General features: G+C 39.0%; 1 protein-coding gene across 4 annotated transcripts in view; it reads left to right on the top strand.

Moving 5' to 3' along the window:
• enox1 (ecto-NOX disulfide-thiol exchanger 1) overlaps positions 1–17,618 on the top strand; it is a 260,708-nt gene extending 243,090 nt beyond the window's left edge. For all 4 annotated transcript variants that reach the window (XR_012385265.1, XR_012385266.1, XM_009304587.4 and 1 more), the window contains 3 exons: positions 4,541–4,640; positions 7,193–7,278; positions 16,889–17,618. Coding sequence is in view for 2 of the 4 variants with exons in the window: in XM_009304587.4 (XP_009302862.1) it covers positions 4,541–4,640; positions 7,193–7,278; positions 16,889–17,020 (318 nt within the window). In the remaining 2 variants the exon portion in view is untranslated. The remainder of the gene's footprint in view (positions 1–4,540; positions 4,641–7,192; positions 7,279–16,888) is intronic.
• The last annotated feature ends 327 nt before the right edge of the window (positions 17,619–17,945 follow it).

Genomic DNA, 17,945 nt, shown 5'->3' with positions numbered 1-17,945 from the left:
TGTGGGATTTGGAGTCCTCAATCAGAAAGGCACATCAACATCACCCTGATCCAGGTAATGGACCATCTGGGAGCTTATTTGTCCCTAACTCTATGCGTTCTGATGTCTTACAGTGGGCACATTCTTCCTCCCCCTCAGGACACCCTGGTATTAACAGAACCTACAAATTGATTTTGAGGAAGTTCTGGTGGCCAATGATGCGAAAAGATGTGCAAGAGTTTGTTTCTAGTTGCCCCACCTGTGCTCAGAGCAAAGAACCCCGAACTCGACCCCAGGGACTTCTTCACCCACTTTCCATCCCGAGTCGCCCCTGGTCCCATATTTCTCTTGATTTTATTACAGGATTGCCTCCGTCTCAGGGAAATACGGTAATCCTAGTGGTGGTGGACAGGTTCTCTAAGATGTGTCACTTGTTACCATTACCAAAGCTTCCCACTGCGAACCAGACAGCTGAACTACTAATGAGACATGTCTTTAAGATGCATGGCTTCCCACAGGATATAGTCTCTGATCGGGGCCCCCAGTTCTCATCCAGGTTTTGGAAAGCTTTTGGGCGGCTCATTGGCTCATCGATCAGTCTGTCCTCTGGCTACCACCCCCAGTCTAATGGGCAGACAGAAAGGGTAAACCAGGAAGTAGAAAAGACGCTAAGGTGCCTGGCAGGAGACAATCATTCCAGCTGGACCTCCCATTTAGTTTGGGTAGAATTTGCTCACAATACTTTACATCACTCTTCCATTAACATGTCTCCTTTTGAATGTGTCTATGGCTTTCCCCCTCTTTTGTTTCCTGGTCAGGAACCACAGGTGGAAGTGCCAGCTGCCACCCGGTTTATTCACCGTTGCCGGCGTTCCTGGCAGAAAGCTCGTACTTCCCTGAGAAAGGCTGTCCACAATCAGCAGAAACAGGCCAACAGACATCGCAGGGCAGGACCCTCCCTCCGAACTGGCCAAAGAGTATGGCTCTCGACCCGAAACCTTCCTTTGCGGGTAGAGTCACGTAAGTTGGCTCCACGCTATGTTGGTCCTTTTAAGATTATTAAGAAGATCAATCCTGTAGCCTACCGGCTTCTACTACCCAGTGCCCTGAAGATACATCCGACATTTCATGTTTCTCAGCTAAAACCGGTTCTTTGCTCCACCCTGCATCCCAACAGAGCACCCATACCTGCTTTACGCATTGTTGATGGCCACCCTGCTTTCACGGTCCGCAGACTACTTAAGTGTCGCCAGGTACGAGGGAGGACACAGTACTTGGTCGACTGGGATGGGTTTGGTCCGGAGGAGCGCACCTGGGTCTCAGCTAAAGACATTTTGGACCCTTCCCTCATCAAGGAATTTCACCAGGCACAAAGAGAGCACAAAGGGAACGTCAGGAGACGTTCTTAGAGGAGGGGCTACTGTAATATCTCAGCACTTTATCGCATCCTCCAACCCACCAGGGGGCGCACATGTTGCCCTATACTCGTCAACATTAGATGGCAGTAATGACTCTTGTTCCTCTAAACTCTCCTGTAATCAGCGTAACCACCACCACCTGTTCTTTGCTCTATATAAGACTGCTTTGTATGCTGCTCTATGTTCAGTCCTGAACTAAACCTCTTGCTGCCTCGTCCAGTTTCCAGTTAAGTTGTTCTCAAGACTTTTTGCTTGTTCTCAAGACTTGTTTGCTATTTTGCTGTTTGATTGTTTTGAGACCCTCGTGTCTATTTTATTTTGTATGTATTTTCAGGAAGCTCGGCTTTCCTATTTTTGTTGTAATTTTCAACCCTGCTGTAGAGAGATATTATCTCTCCTTTTTGTCAAATTTACCTCAGTAAAGACTATATTATTTTTTTTTGAAATTCATCAGTTGTGGACTCACTTTGTTCCTCCTCTGCTCTTGGGCCACCAGTTGCTGACTTAGCTCATCTAGTAAGAGCTACTGCTAACCACACCGCAGACCCGGGTTCGATCCCCACTCAGATCATCACAGCAATTTTCTCCCTAAGGTTTTCATGGTGTAACATTTTTCTTTTAGAAGTTACTGAACTGGAAATTTTTTCAAATGACATATATGTCTTTAGACACCATTCTATTTAATGTTGCCTCCATTTTGTCCCCAAGCAAGTCTGAAAATAGAGGGTATGCATGCGATGTCCCTATGAGTTGGAGTGAATGTGGCTCTGGAAATTCATTCATTCATTCATTCATTCATTTTCGGCTTAGTCCCTTTATTAATCTGAGGTCGCCATAGCGGAATCTTTTCCAGCATATGTTTTATGTAGCGGATGCCCTTCCAGTGAGAGGGATCTGGCTGCAGACCTGGTGCAGTCTGAGCTGCATTCAATGCTTTCTAATGTGCTCACCTAACCCCACCCCTAACCCAACCCCTCACAGTGAAGTCACTCACTCCATTTGAGAGCATTGTGTCTGACATAGTGATGCAATCTCAGCTTGCATCATAAAGGCTGCATCCAGATACTATTGCTTCCAGCTGCAACCCATCAATCGGAAACATCCAAACACACTCATTCATACACATTCAATACGGACATTTTAGCACACCCAATTCACCTATACTAAATGTCTTTGGACTTGTGGGGGAAACCAGGTGGCTCCGGCTGTTTAGTGGCAAAAAAACTTATCAGCAAGGTCCATGTACGGCATAAAACCTGCTAAAAATGTCTAACATGTGGAAAAATTTGATAGACTATACCAAACGATTCAACAATTTTTTATATATATATATATATATATATATATGTGTGTGTGTGTGTGTGTGTGTGTGTGTGTGTGTGTGCGTGTGTGTGTGTGTGTGTCCAATCAAATGAATGAAATACTAATGCCAAATAATAGAATAATAATGTAAACAATATTAATAGCTCAATTTACACAATTCAGAGAGGGGGACTGTGAGATAAAGCTTACTGGTTAATAAATTAGAAAATGCATACCTTGCAAATCAAAACCAAGTAGCAATTATTTTATACTTCTACAAAATCTGGATAGAGTAACCTTACATATTCAGTCCATTTGATCCAGATATTTCTAAATACATGCATTTAAAGGTGAAAATGTAATTTGTTCCATAACATAAATGTCGTATACAATGTCTTATCACTATAGGATTGTAGGGGTTTCAGGAAGTAACCAATGCCTTGTGATTGTCTTGTGACTTTTTTAGCTCCAAATATCAATATGTCAAATAGATATTTCTCAGGCCTACTTGTCTAGATGTCAGAAACTAAAACTTTGGATAAAAATATCACAAGTTCATGGTATTACGGTATTGTGATTACTGCTCTAAAATAAGTTATTTTTTCATTTCTAGGTAAAAATAAAATACATCAATAAAATAAAATTCCCCTATTAAAAATATATATATTTTATTTTAGGAACCATTTAAATTATTTTGGAACAGTAAACATTGAAGGAGCAGGTCACAAGTCATTGACTGCTGTTTTCATTAGTTTAAATAAGACAGATTTCTTTACAACACAAAAAACATAAAAAAAAAACATACTGTATACCGTACCAACAGTATGACAGGAAATAGTAGCAATTTTAAAACCTTGACTTGAACTTCGGTAAACCTTGAAACCGGTAATCATCCCATACCTACTCATACACACCGGGATGCTTTTCGCTTGCGTTTATCAGCAGCGTTTTGAGATTCTTTCAATAGATTATAAGTAGACTGTTAGATTAGGGTTAGGGTTAGTGTAAGTTGACTTGTACTTGAAAAGTTTCTTATAGTCAGTCTAATGTCTGTTAAAGAAGTATCAACAGATATTAAGCAGGTACTTTACTAATACTTAAATGGACCATCACATAAAGTGTTAGCAAAAATCTGATAAGGCATTTCTACCCAAACTCTCACCACATATGACTGCATTTTGATGTGAATTCACATACGTCCAACCAATCTTCATTGAGAATAATAAAATTACCTTTTCTTATATTTATTTATCTTCAGGATACCTGTAACATGTCTCTGCCAACAAAATAGATGAAAGTGTCACAGAGAGAAACAAATAAATATGCCATCTGTCACTTAAAATTACAAGTTGAGTGTCCTTCAAGGACGGTATATCCACAATTTGCTATGTCACTCATTGACAACCTGTCTGTTTTGTTTGGGGGCCATTATATCTGACCGCCAACACTACAGCACTTACATCCAACCACTACTGCATTTTACATGGAAAATTAATTATATGTTGCAAGAAATCTGGTTGAGTTGAGCTGCAGGAAGGCAGACCTCTAATATATAACCTCCATACACAATACAAGCATATTTGCTAGAATTTTGATTCAACCTCTAGCCGACCTACAGCCTACCATCTTGGCCGACATTTCAGAAGAAGAGCCAATAGCCATTGATTTCTCTGTACGCAGCAGAACGTGCTGCACTTTCAGTAAAGATTGTACACACACACACACACACACACCCTTTCCTAACTCAACAGTTTGCATGAGATCCCATCACTCTTTTATATACTTTGCGAAGGTTCCTTTGCATCATGATGTGTGTTTTCCTTTTGTGTGTGTATGCGCAGGCAGTCAATGGCACCGCAGCACTCTACCACCATCGAGAGAAGAATAACGAGACGGTCATTTGGGGTCCTTTGAGATCAGAGAAAGAGGCTCTCTTGCTCGGTAATTATTCCAACTCTGCTTCATGCCGTTTTGATCTATAAAACATCTTGAGCCCTGTGCTGAGGGGCTTGAATACCAGATGGGCTTGGAGGATTGAGTCCTTGCTTAAAAGTGCAGGAGGACGAGCAGGTGCTGGCGCAGCCAAGCGGTTGAACGCAAAGATGTTCGGCCCTTGTTTGAACCTCTACAATAACAATGACTAGAAAAGGCTAGGGGGAGAGGCCGGATGCGGCCGCAACACCTCGTCCTGTCTGTCATGTTTTTGGATGATGATCTCTTGGAGGAGCTCAGGGGAGATGTCCTTCGTTGGCTGTAGCCCAGAGAAGACCACACTGCATTGGTTTTATCTAATGCCTGCATAAAACCACTGCTCTCTAAGAGGATGCATGCAGAATGTACTGCATTGATGGAGCAGGGAATGTCAGCCAGGCTTGAAGGCCCTCAGCCAGAACGGCAGAGAAGCCAAAGTCATTTGAGCAGAACAAAGTGAAGGGACGGACTGAAGAACACAAATTGTTTAAGTCTCCAGGCACTGGACTGTTAGCTCTGAAAAGAAACTTCTATTGCAGTTATTGGATTAGCTTGCAGTGTGTAAACACTGTTTAGTTTAAGCTTTCTCTGTTAGGTTTTTAGAATTAGTTTGATTTCTCGTAGTAGTACGTCAAAACAGATACAGCAGGTGAAATAAGCATTAAACACATGAACATTTTTCTAAGAAAACATATTTTTACAGGAGCTGTTGAATTGAAATTTACGTACATACAAGGAAAACAAATCTAATTAGTTTAGAAATTATGTTATGTGTAATAAAAATTAAATGACACAGGGATAAAAGTATTGAACACATGAAGAAAGTGAGGTGTACAAAGACATGGAAAGCTCAGACAGCAGGTGCAATCTCTCAGCCCTTTATCAGTGTAAATGAATATTAGCTGCTTTAATCCCAACATCTACATCAGTGGTCCTCAACCACTGGGCTGTGGAGTCAGAGTCCGTGGATCAGTTGGTACGGGTCCGCACAAGGAATCATTAATTATTGTTGTTTAGTTATTGTCTGAGGCCGAACGATCTTTTATTTTGAAAAGTCTTTTATTTTGAAAAAATTATCGTATTCTCTGTTACATCACGGTCACATGAGTGCCCAAATTTACCTCACAATCAGCAAAATGAGTATGAAACAAATGTCTTTGGAAAGTTTTGCTAAGGTGGAACAACCCAGTGAATGATCCACGAACTGCCAAAGAATGGATCCGCAACCCATGTCAACAAATCTGGTGAACGCACCATGGCTGTGGAAAAAGATCAACTGATGGAGATCACAAATGACTACAACCTTTTAGAGGTTGTTTGCATATTGGGTCTTTTCTAGAGTTTGTACAAGTTTGTTGTTTCCAATGGAGGAACTTGCCCATGCAACCTAAACATGAATAAACTGCCATGTTTAACTATTGTCATCACCTTTTGGACTTATATGAACTCGAAATGACAAAATAACTTTCTAACAGAGGCTACATGTGCTGGTGAGGATTAAGACACAGATGAGAGGTTTGCACTGATTGTAGGATACATGTTGAGTGTTGTTTTTGAACTGAAATAAGGACTAGATGTATGCTGTATGTAGTTTTTCTGTAATTGGTAGCATATTGGAGACTGTAAGGGGCTGTGTGTGTTCATTTATGTTCATTAAAAATTGCCTTTTTCACATTGATCTGCAGTTGTAATCAAATCCTGTAAATAGAAAGGTTTGTAATGAACATTTATACACAAGTATTTTTATGTATAAAGCATCGGTTTTGTGAGAAGAGATTCTCATATGATATGTGAATGACTCATCATTGGTACCTTTTTGGCAGTGGAAACGCAAGCCTGATAAAGGTGATCTGTACCGACCGGTACCGTACTATACTGTACCAGTCCTTGTAAATGGGCCATTAGTAGTTCAGTACTGTCTCCCTCCGTCAATCCATTATAACAAATACCAATATTTTTTTATTATTTATTTTTTGTATGTCTGGATTGTTTGGGTTTTTACCAAAATCTGGGTCAATTTCATGTTAACAGCTCCTTTTGAAATACATGATGAGGCGTTCAATACTTATTTAACCGGCTGTATGTTTATCTCTGTAAGCATGGAGCGCTGTAGCAGAACAGAGATGTGTGGTGCCAACTCGGCTGTTCTGCATTGAATTTTCAAATCGGAACGGACATCTTGAGACTCCCCTTCCCTCCCTTAGTGTGGCTCTGTGAAAGTAGGTCTTGCGGAGGGAATTGAATGAGGTTCCTTGGTAATTGGCGGCGTTACGGCATATAAATCAAGGAAATAAATATTGGCTCAGGCCCTTCAGGCAAGGCACTATATCCTGTGCTTCTGCATCAGTGCTTTACCTTCGCAGGACCTCTCCAAAGTAATCAGCTTAAGTGGGGGAGGGATGAGGCTTGAGCTCCGGGCGCTGTATTTATGACTGCAGCTGCATCTCTTGTCTTGTCTGCTATAGTTACAGGCAACATATGTTCATTCACCAGACTGTTCTGTTGTCTGTCTGTCTACACAGGAATCATATCAACCTTCCTGCACGTCCACCCATTTGGAGCCAACATCGAATATCTGTGGTCTTACATCCAGAGACTTGATACAAAGGTGATTGTTTTTTTGTCATTGATTAGATTCACCCAGAATGATAAAAGTTCACACAAAAATTAAAATAATGTCATTGTTTAAACGTGTTGGGCACGTTTCTTTAAAAGAGTAATTAGTTATAGTTACTTCTCACAAATAGTAACTGAGTTACAGAAATGCAAAAGTACCTAATAACCAGGGAAAGTAACTATTGTGTTACTTTAAAAAGATCTAATTTGTTTATGACTATAAAACACATTGTACACTAATTTACACAATTTTAATGTTGTTGTGGGACAATATGAGAGAAGACAGCATATCCACAATTATATATCTAGATATTATTTATTTAAATTCTGTCGAAGCAATAAGTATTTGCGATGGAGAAAATGAAGTTTGACGTCTTGACTTTGTCTCCTCTTTTGGTAGCAGAGCTCACGTTATTACCTGCATAGCCACTAATTTTGTGGCGGCATGTGACGATGTGAGGTGCTACATTACATTAGAATTACTAGTAAAACTATTTTGATGGTCCATTTGAGTATTAGTAGACTGTCTGCTTAATATCTGTTGATACTGAACCTTCAACAGACATTTAATTGACTATAACAGGGGTGTCCAAACTCGGTCCTGGAGGGCCAGTGTCCTGCTGAGTTTAGCTCCAACTTCAACACACCTGCAAGAAAGTTTTTAATATATTTAGTAAGAGCTTGGTTAGCTAGTTCAGGTGTGTTTGATTAGGGCTGAAGCTAAACTCTCCAGGACACCGGCCCGCCATATCCATGTGGACACCCCTGGACTATAAGAAACTGTGCAAGTAAATGTCAACTTACTTGTAGATGCATTGTAACTTACATTCAACAAACGAACCATCAAAAAAAAGTGTGACTGAATTGCTTGTCACTGACGCAGAGAGACTTTTTTTTTCATAGGCATAAGTTGCACAATACATACATTCTTGCCTTCCACCTCAATGATAAAAAAGTAGTGCTTATATTCAGTGGTGTAGCGGACAGGCCCGCAGGGCACGCACCGCAGGGGGGCCCCGCGTGATTAGGGGGCCCCACGACGTCGCGATTTTCAATGATTGAAAATCCAGGAACTGCAATAATCAAACTCTTGGGAACAACTGTGGTCGGAACCAAAGTTCACAGAACTGTGTTCTCTGAACTCCTGTCAAGGTGGACTACTTAATTCTGATTGCTTACCGCCGAACCGCGTCATAGCCAATGAAGACGCGCCGCTGTTTCTCGCCGTCGGTTCTTGTTAAAAAATGAATGGCTTCTGGCTACTTTGACGCTCTCGCCGCTTTCGGTTTGTGATCGCTCCTCAGTTTGTGAAGGATTCCCCGCGTTGTCGCTCCACGCCACCTCATTTCCCCGCTTCTCAATTTGTGACATAGATATATACACTAGATATCGCATAGGGACCCTGAGCATGCGTCTATAGCGCCACCACATTGGTACAGTGCTCCCAGGACAAATGTCATTCAACCACACTAATGCAGTCACTTACTGCATTCATCATAAGGCAAAGCAGCTCCAACTCGCACTAAATACTCAGCTTATGCTAGTTTTGTTGAATAAAATCAACAAACAATGCAAAAGAAATATGACAACGAGATGCTGCGCTGCCAGAAACTTGTATTATTGTCGGCGAGTGAAAGAGTCGTTCATAACGGAGATTCATTCACAAACAAATCGCTCCCTCTGTCAGTATGAGAAGTGAAAGCAGGAGAGGTGTGTGCACGGATTAGATCAAGTTTAACAGGGAGGGTGAATAGTACATTTCTGTACACACAAACACAAGCTTTTTGTCAGGAATGCCTGTGCGGTCACTGATCCATCAATGTAGAAAAGTGATGTAAAACTAAAATTTTCATAATAAAAAAAAAAATTACATACTAACATCCAGGATAACTCCCGTTCATAGGTATATGTGTATATCTCTGGCTATGACAACCACACCCCACACTGTCTCTGATTGGCAAACAATGGAAATGTAATCTAAGCCAATCATCACGTTCTTAGTTAAACCACGTTCACAGACACACCAATCATCATCACTGGTTGGTTATGTGTCCCTCTTCAGCCCCAACACACACCTCAGAGAAAGAGCGGTCCTATGGCTGAGAGAGACTCTGCTCACATAAATACCACTTCAGTGTTCTCAATTATAGTAATGTGCATTTTATTGTCAGTAACGGTGTTGTAACGGGGTAAACAGTAATTTATTTGATCACTCGTAACTGAATCAAGAATCACCGTTAGTATCGATGTTCATTTAAAGCACCATTATGCGCAACACTTGTTTGTTCACCCTCATATTGTTCCAAACCATTAAAGGCATAGTTCATCTAAAAATTATGAAAATAATGTCTTCATTTACTCACCCTTCACTTCTTTCAAATCAAACAAAAGAAATAAAAAAAAAATGTTGGAAACCAGCAACCATTGATGTCTATAGTATTTGTTTTTCTCTATTATGGAAGTCAGTGGTTACAGGTTTTCAGCTTTCTTCAAAAACTTTTCAACTGAAGAAAGAAGCACATAAAGGTTTAAAAACACATGGGGGTGAGTAAAATATTGCATTTAGCATTAAATGATCCCGTTAAATTTTTTTTTTTTTTTTTTAATTGAATCATGTAATTTTTTAATGAAACCTGAGAATTTTCTCTTTCTACTTTGAAAGATCAGGGAACCAAAATGTGTTGTAAAACAAACATATCTCACTCAAGACAATTAATCTGTACTGTAATTTAAAGGTATAGTTCACCCAAAAATCAAAATATAGATAAAACATTAAAGAAGCTTTTTAGCTAAAACCATGATCATTATTTATTTATAAAATTAAAAGTTTACCAGCACTTTTTAGGTGTTTTAGCATTTTTTTTATTCTTTTTTATTTTTGCTGATGGGCTTTATGGGAAGTCAGCTTGATTTAATTTTATACAGTTACTTTTATAGCACCAATAATATAATTTAATCTAAATATGTAATGTAATGTAATATAATTTATTATGTATTTTATATAGCACATTTATTGTGTATGGCCATACACCCAAAGCATTTTACAATCATGAGGAGCTCTCTCCACACTACCATCAGTGTGCAGCACCCACTTGGATGATGTGACGTCAGCCACAGGACAATGGCGCCAGTGCGCTCACCACACACCAGCTATTGGTGGAGTGGAGAGACAGTGATAGAGTCAATTCGGTGGTTGGGGATGATTTGGAGGCCATGATGGTTACGGGCCGAGAGGGACTTTGGCCAGGACACCGGGGTTGCAGCCCTGCTCTCTACGAGAAGTGGTATGGGATTTGTAATGACCATGGAGTCAGGACCTTTAACATCTCATCCAAAAGACAGCACTCACTGACAGTATAGTGTCCCCTTTACTTTTACTGGGGTATTAGGACTCACACACACCATAGGTTGAGAGCCCCCTGCTGGCCTCACTAACACCACTTCGAACAAATACCCAGTTGTCCCATGTGGTCTCCCATCCAGCTACTTACCAGGCTCAGCCCTGCTCAGCTCCAGTGAGTAACCGGTCTTGGGCTGCATATAATATATAGTCGTTTAAAGGGTCACGAAACACCAAAACACATTTTTTGAGCTGTTGACATTCGTATATGTGTCCCACACTCCTAAAAACACTATTAGGACACCTATATTTCACTAAAAAGTGTAAATTGGTTGTTTTTGAGTTATTTCAAGCAAATTCGTACTTCTGGTTTGAAACTAATTTTTGAAGCTGCGTCACGGCCATGACATAATAGCGTTGTATTCCAGCGTGCAGACTGGGCGTCTTTGCCAGAGTGAGTCTTATTACGTCTTACAGTGTGTTGCATTAATGCATGAGTAAGGCTTGGTTCAAACCAATCAGCGCGCTCTATTGTGCAACTTAATTAATATTCATTACTGTCAGAGTGTAGACGGCAGAGACGCCACGTTGTGTTGGCAAAACAAGCGTGAAGTGTTGCTTTTATAGTTTGCTGCAGTTAAGTTTCGTTTTCATTTTCTCTCTGTGAGAGCGCAGACTCACGCGGGGATTAACAGTGTACGCGACGCGCGACAACAATAACTTACGTGTCTAAGGAGGAACATTGTTTACCTGAGAGCTGTTATCATCTGCAAACGCTGAGATCCAGATTCGCTTGTAGTCTCCTCTTAATAAAGACACGGCTCTAGTTGCTGGTGATTGTCCTGTCTCTACAGATTTTGTAAGTGAGTGACCAGTGCTCTTTGTTTATTCAGTTCGTATTTTATTCGTATCAAACAAACTATTGCACCGAATGCAATAGTTAGCACTAACAGTTACAACCAAACTATAACCTCGTGTTGGATTTTGTGACCGGAATAACACACGCGGCTTTCTGACACTACCTGTCGTGTGCATCTAAGTTTCCGGGAAATGCTGAGTTTTTTTTTTCTCTCATTCGCCGTGCGGTATCAAACATTGCATGAAAAATACACGCTTAGAGCAGATCCTCGAATCAAATATCACGTTTGTCGGGAGGGACATGAATGAATTCCCTGAATGAAAGAGCCAAACTGCAGTTAAAGTCCACCATTTAATAATTTGGCAAATAATTCGACTACAGATGTCCATGTAAACACAGTCACTTTGTCCGCTGTGGGTGTGTGTTTTGACTCTGAAATTCAGCGCGCCCAAATAAACACTCCCATACCAAGCCTCTTTTCTTCCTCCGACACTCGCCCCTAAACAGAGCTGGACATGCCCACTTTTCTGACTTTTTCCAAAGTAGAGGTGTGAAAACACTCTGCTGAAACGAGGGGGTTTCATGGCCCTTTAAATAGACATTTCAATTTCCAATAAGTATTCAATTAGTTGTTCAAGCATACAATTACATGAAAGGCTGTTTAAAAGTAAGCGTCATGAGTAGCAGCAGACAAGTGCTGAAAATCTATGAAAAATACTGTAGTAAAACAAAAGTTTTATAGACATGGTTCGGAACAATGGAATTTAATGCAATGCTTCTTGTCTGGTCTGAGACCCACTTTATATTGTGTTTATATCAGACACATATTAAAAGAATAATAATAATAATGATGATGATAATAATAATTTTAAATGTGGGGGGTTAGCACGGCAGTTCTCCAAGGCTTATTCATACTTAAAATCCCCATGCATAAGGTATATTACCTTGGCAAAATGCCCTTACTGCATTCACTGTCTGATGTGCGTCTGATGCCATTATGTTATTATAAAAGCACTGTCTGCTGAGGCTGTGGAGTGAAGATAATAATGTGGTAATGATGCTCACTTTCTTGTACAGATTGATAATTTCAATATAACATCAGGAGTCGCAGGTATTAATTTTGGCTTTGCAGTAAATGTTTTTTTTTAACTCTTCATTTGTCTATGAATCATCAAAGAAACATTGATCATGTTACATTTTTAATAGTTTTACTGCAGTCACCAACAGTTTTGATGGTTTACTGTGAGTTAATAAACAGCAAATGTTCATATTTAGGTGAACGTTGCCTTTAAACTTTTATTTACATATGTTTAAATACATGCGTTACACTCTATTGATCATTGTTTAGATTTAAACAAATCAGCAATCCTGTATCTTCAAATTCATTAAAAGTATCCTAATCTGTGATTTCAATCAAATAAGGCGAGTATAGGATGGTGAAAAAATACATTTTTTGGTTAAACCTCACTTTGATTCAGTCACAGTTAAGTTCCTATTATAGCATTGAGAGTGCATGCAGGATTACCAAAAGATTAGAAACAATCTCATTTCAGTCAATACGTTATATGAGCCAAATACTCGTTATCTCTTTGACCCTTAAATTCCCTACAGAAAATCTGAGAGATTATTTGCACCCAGGTTGAAACAGCATGGACACTGCACAGCTATTTGCACCTGGTGGAAATCATCCAGCCAACAACAAAACACAAATCTCACATGTCAGATGTGGCCTTGAGGAGACTGAATGTGTTCTGACATTTGTGCAAGGTGCTACGTTGCACAGGCAAACATATATGACATATTTAATTCCACTCCACTTCCCGCTAGGAGTACTATAATACTGATGTCTTCACTGTGATTATAAATGAAAGCCCTGAGTAACTGAAATAAATGCTGTGTACTATTATTATTCAATTATTATTATTACTAATATTGAAAAATTACTTTTAGACTTCATATATACATGTATAATCTACACTTCACTAAAAACATAGTATAGGACACATATTGTAATGTTTTTGTAAACATTGTAAAAATGTTAAACGACAACCGCTTTTTTTAAACTTTCAATTTAGTTTGTTTTTAGTCCCCCAAAACAAAAATGAACAAGTAAAACGCAGACAGGGTCCCATTTTTGACTAAAAATGTCTTGCAAATGGTCCCTTAAAGGAACACTCCACATTTTTAAAAAATAGGCTAATTTTACAACCTCCAGTTGAGTTGTGCCATTTTGAATCCATTCAGCCGATCTACAGTGGCGCCCCCAGAAAATTTTCTTAGGGGTGGCCAGAAGAGGCCGCACCAAATCTTGGGGTGGCACACAAAAAAAATAATGAATTCAGTGTAATGTTATATTTTTGTTTCTGGTAAATGAAATAATGTAGTTTTTATTCATTTAATTAATTCTACTTGAAATATTGCAATTTATTCTTTGAAATAATCCAGCAAGTACATGTGCAAACCAAATAAAAATCTATGTTTAGTTTAAAAACACTTTTCATATACTGTATAATTAACTTCTTTTTTTACGTGCTTTTATTGTACATCATGATATGCCATGTCTAAAATTAATGAAGATTAATGAGTTTATTATTCCCAGAGATGGGTTGCAGCTGGAAGGGCATCCGCTGTGTAAAAATGTGCTAGATAAGTTGGCGGTTCATTCTGCTGTGGTGACCCTGGATTAATAAAGGGACTAAGCCGAAAAGAAAATGAATGAAAGAATAATGAGTTTATTAATTACCCAAACAAATGAACAAACTGAACAAAAGGCATTACTATACACACTCACTATAACTAATAATATCATTTATCCATATTGCTTTTTGAACCATTTTATTAATGCAGCTTCTTCTATTGATATACTGTAGCTTAAGGTAAATATTAAATAGCCATTGCTGTCTTTTGAAGGTGTGTACGTGCTGTCAAGGACGATCGGGGAGGGTAGTGGTGGTTCTAGTTTAAATGACACCCTGGGCGAACCACCCTATACACCCCCACCTCTCTTAAATTGTTAGATTTGTTATTCAATAAATATAACAATTTATTTATATTTATTCTAAATAAATACAATTAATATTAATATACAATTATTATTCTGAATAAATAACAGAAATCAGTCCTAAATATTACTGGAAAACAACAACTGGAGTGATATGCCAACATCACTTAAGAAACCTTTTGCATGAAAATTAATTATGACAATTCTAAAGAATACAAAAAATGTATTATAGAATTTTCTGTGATCTTAGACCAGATCATGGCTGAGAAATCATGTTATGAAGTCTTACCTCCCTGACTCATTATCCCTCCTTTCTGCTTTAAAGGCATGCTTAGTGAAAGTAACATCATCATCATCATCATATTATATAAACTTTAAACGACTTTCAAACTTGCTGCGTGCCGACACACACAAAAGGCTGTTACTCCGGTTTCACGGCGCATGAGCGGTGCCTATTATGTCGGCGTGCATGCAAACAACCAACCGGGATTCACACAGGAGTGCGTGAGGCGCGCGGGAATGGTTTTCCGCGCGCATGCGTCAGTTTGCTTTCACCAGCATTGAACCAGAGGGGGAGAGCTACGTCAGTAACACCAACAATAATTTAGTGACTGCATTTTATTTATTTATTTATCTAAATATTGGGAATTTATGAGTTCATTTAAATCAATAATGTCAACTGCAAAATTATATTGGGGTGGCCACAGGGGTGGCCAGAGTTTACCGAGGGGTGGCCGTGGCCACCCCTGGCCACCCCTTGGAGGCGCCCCTGCCGATCTACGGGTCTGACAGGAGCACTTTTAGCTTAGCTTAGCTTAGTATAGATCTATGAATCAGATTAGGCCATTAGCATCTCGCTCAAAAATGACATTTAAATAGTTTTTTTTCTTTTTGAAGATTAAAACCTTTATCTGAAATTGTCTTTACAAAAATTTGGCTAACCCACAGCTTACTGTTGAGTCAGGAATTAAAAACTGAAAATTCAGGAATTCTGTTATTGTTTAAAAAAAAGGGATTAATTAATCCAAAGGTGAAAATGATGTCATCAAACTACTCGTCATGTCGTTTCAATCCTAACACAAATGAAAATATTTTCAATCAGCGGTGTCAAACTCATTTTCATGAGGGTCACTTCAGCATTATGGCTGCACCCTCAAAGAGCTGGTTATAACTGTAGGCCTGTATAATCTACTACTTCTTAACACAATTTTGTTAAATAACTATCTCTACACAGTCCAAAACATTTTTTTTTTCTGATTGTTTAAACTAATTTAAAATCAATTGAAACAACACTATTCTTAAGGTTTTTTTTTGTTTTGGAACAGCCTAATCGTTTTATGTTCAAACCTTTACTTTCAATTTGGTTTGTATTTAGTCCCCCAAACCTGAAATGAACAGTTAAAATACATAAAAGGTTTTCATTTTTGACTAAAAATGTCTTGTACATGGTCCATTACATAAAGGAACACTCTGTAATTCTACAACTTCCAGGTGAATTTTATCATTTTTGAAACCATTCAGCCGATCTACGGGTCTGGCAGGAGCACTTTTAGCTTTAGCTTAGCATAGATCATTGAATTAGATTAGACCATTAGACTCTCACTCAAAAATAACGAAAGAGTTTCTATATTTTTCTTATTTAAACCTTAAAGGCGCACTCCCTGAAAATAGATTTTTGGCCCTCTTCTTGTATTGAATAATATACAGACAAAACTCTGATAAATAGTAATAAGCAATTAAAATAACGATAAAAATCAACCTGGTGGTTATGATGCCTGTTAAAGGGTTAAAGCTTGACTCTTCAGTGGTAACATGTACAAAGTCTGATTGAAAATGAAAAGTTGCTATTTTCTAGAACAATATGGTTAGGAACTGTTCTCATTCTGGCGTAATAATTAAGAAACTGTGTTGCTGTAACATGGCTGCAGCAGACGCAATGATATTTCACAGCACCTGAAAATAGTTCTTAACTAGGTAACTTCCAACGTGACTAATACATGCTCCCTTTGCAAGCAGGTGGTCATGTTAATTATGTTGACAGAAGTGGTAATTTATTTAATTGTTTTTTTAGATGCTAACGGTCTAATCTGATTCAGTAATTTATGCTAAGCTAAGCTAAAACTGCTCTTGCCAGACCCGGAGATGGATTGGCTGAATAGATTCAAATATGGTAAAACCCGAACAGTACTATAAACTGAAAAAATGCGTCTATTAACTCCCCTTCTGAATATAAATGAACAGTACGGCACTAAACAGTAACTGTTTGCAGAAGGCGAATGACAAACCTGCAGACAAACAAATTAGTGTCATTCATTAGTTTCAGTGCAAACAAAGGTCGCAATGCCTGATTCTCACACCCAAACCATGACCCAAGTGTTACTTTCTCATGTCTCATTCCTCAGATCTCAGCCAGTGAACTCGAAAGATTAATGGTGCGACTGCCCAACATGTTCAAGCAGGAGTTCAGCGGCGTAGGAGCGACACTGGAGAAACGCTGGAAGTTCTGCGGGTTCGAGGCTCTCAAGTCAGCGTGACTCTCAAAGCCACATATGCACTAACACCCGACGAAGACTGATCCAGAGTCAGCCAGAAGAGCAAGAGTCTCATAGACAACAAATACAAGCATCAGATGGCTGCCGCTCTCGAGAGGAAGCGAGACTCTACACGCGGCACAGCATCAGATGTATTTACTTGAAAAAGCTCTTTCCAGAGCTCTGTGCCGATTGCATAACTTATCTGTCAGCGGCGGCGTCCCTGAAGACTGGGAGATATCCAGGAATTTCACGCCTCTCGGTTAAAAATACGGAATGTTGAATATGGGACACAGATGTGTGATAGCAGCCCTCTGCGTCCATCAAAGCCGGAGTGTGTCTGTGTGTGTGTGTGTGTGTGTGTGTGTGTAGATGATGATTTCTGCTCTGAAAAAAATGATTTGAAACATGGCCGAAGTGCTGAAGCTTATAGACAACAGTTGCACAGCTGAAGATTTGCTGTGTATCAGGCCGTTCATGCTGTGTAGATGATGTATTTAACATGCTCTTCGTGTCTTGATGCACTGTTGTTAATGTCTGCTTATGTAAATTAAGTTTTCTAAAAAAAAAAAAGAATCGATTAAAAACTTTTTATCTGAAATTGTCTGGTGAAAATATTTTGCCAAGTCAAGAACTGAAAATTGAAGAGGATTTAGGAATTATGTTATTGTTTTTAAATACTTTAAATAAAAGGGTTAATTAATCCAAAAATGGTGCCATAAAATTACTCAACCTCTATGTCCAGTACTCTGAGAGCCTTATTCATCTTCAGAACACAAATTATAATATTTTGGATCGGGGGGTCAAACTCATTTTCATGAGGGCCACTTTAGCATTATGGCTGCACTCTTACTCTGTAGGACTGTATAAATATTACTAAAATTTTAATTAACTGTTTCTACACTCAAAAAATTATTTTGCTGATTGT

This window comes from Danio rerio, chromosome 9 (assembly GCF_049306965.1).
Source record: "Danio rerio strain Tuebingen ecotype United States chromosome 9, GRCz12tu, whole genome shotgun sequence".
Lineage (NCBI taxonomy): Eukaryota > Metazoa > Chordata > Actinopteri > Cypriniformes > Danionidae > Danio > Danio rerio.
This window is presented reverse-complemented; position numbering and strand designations above follow the sequence as displayed.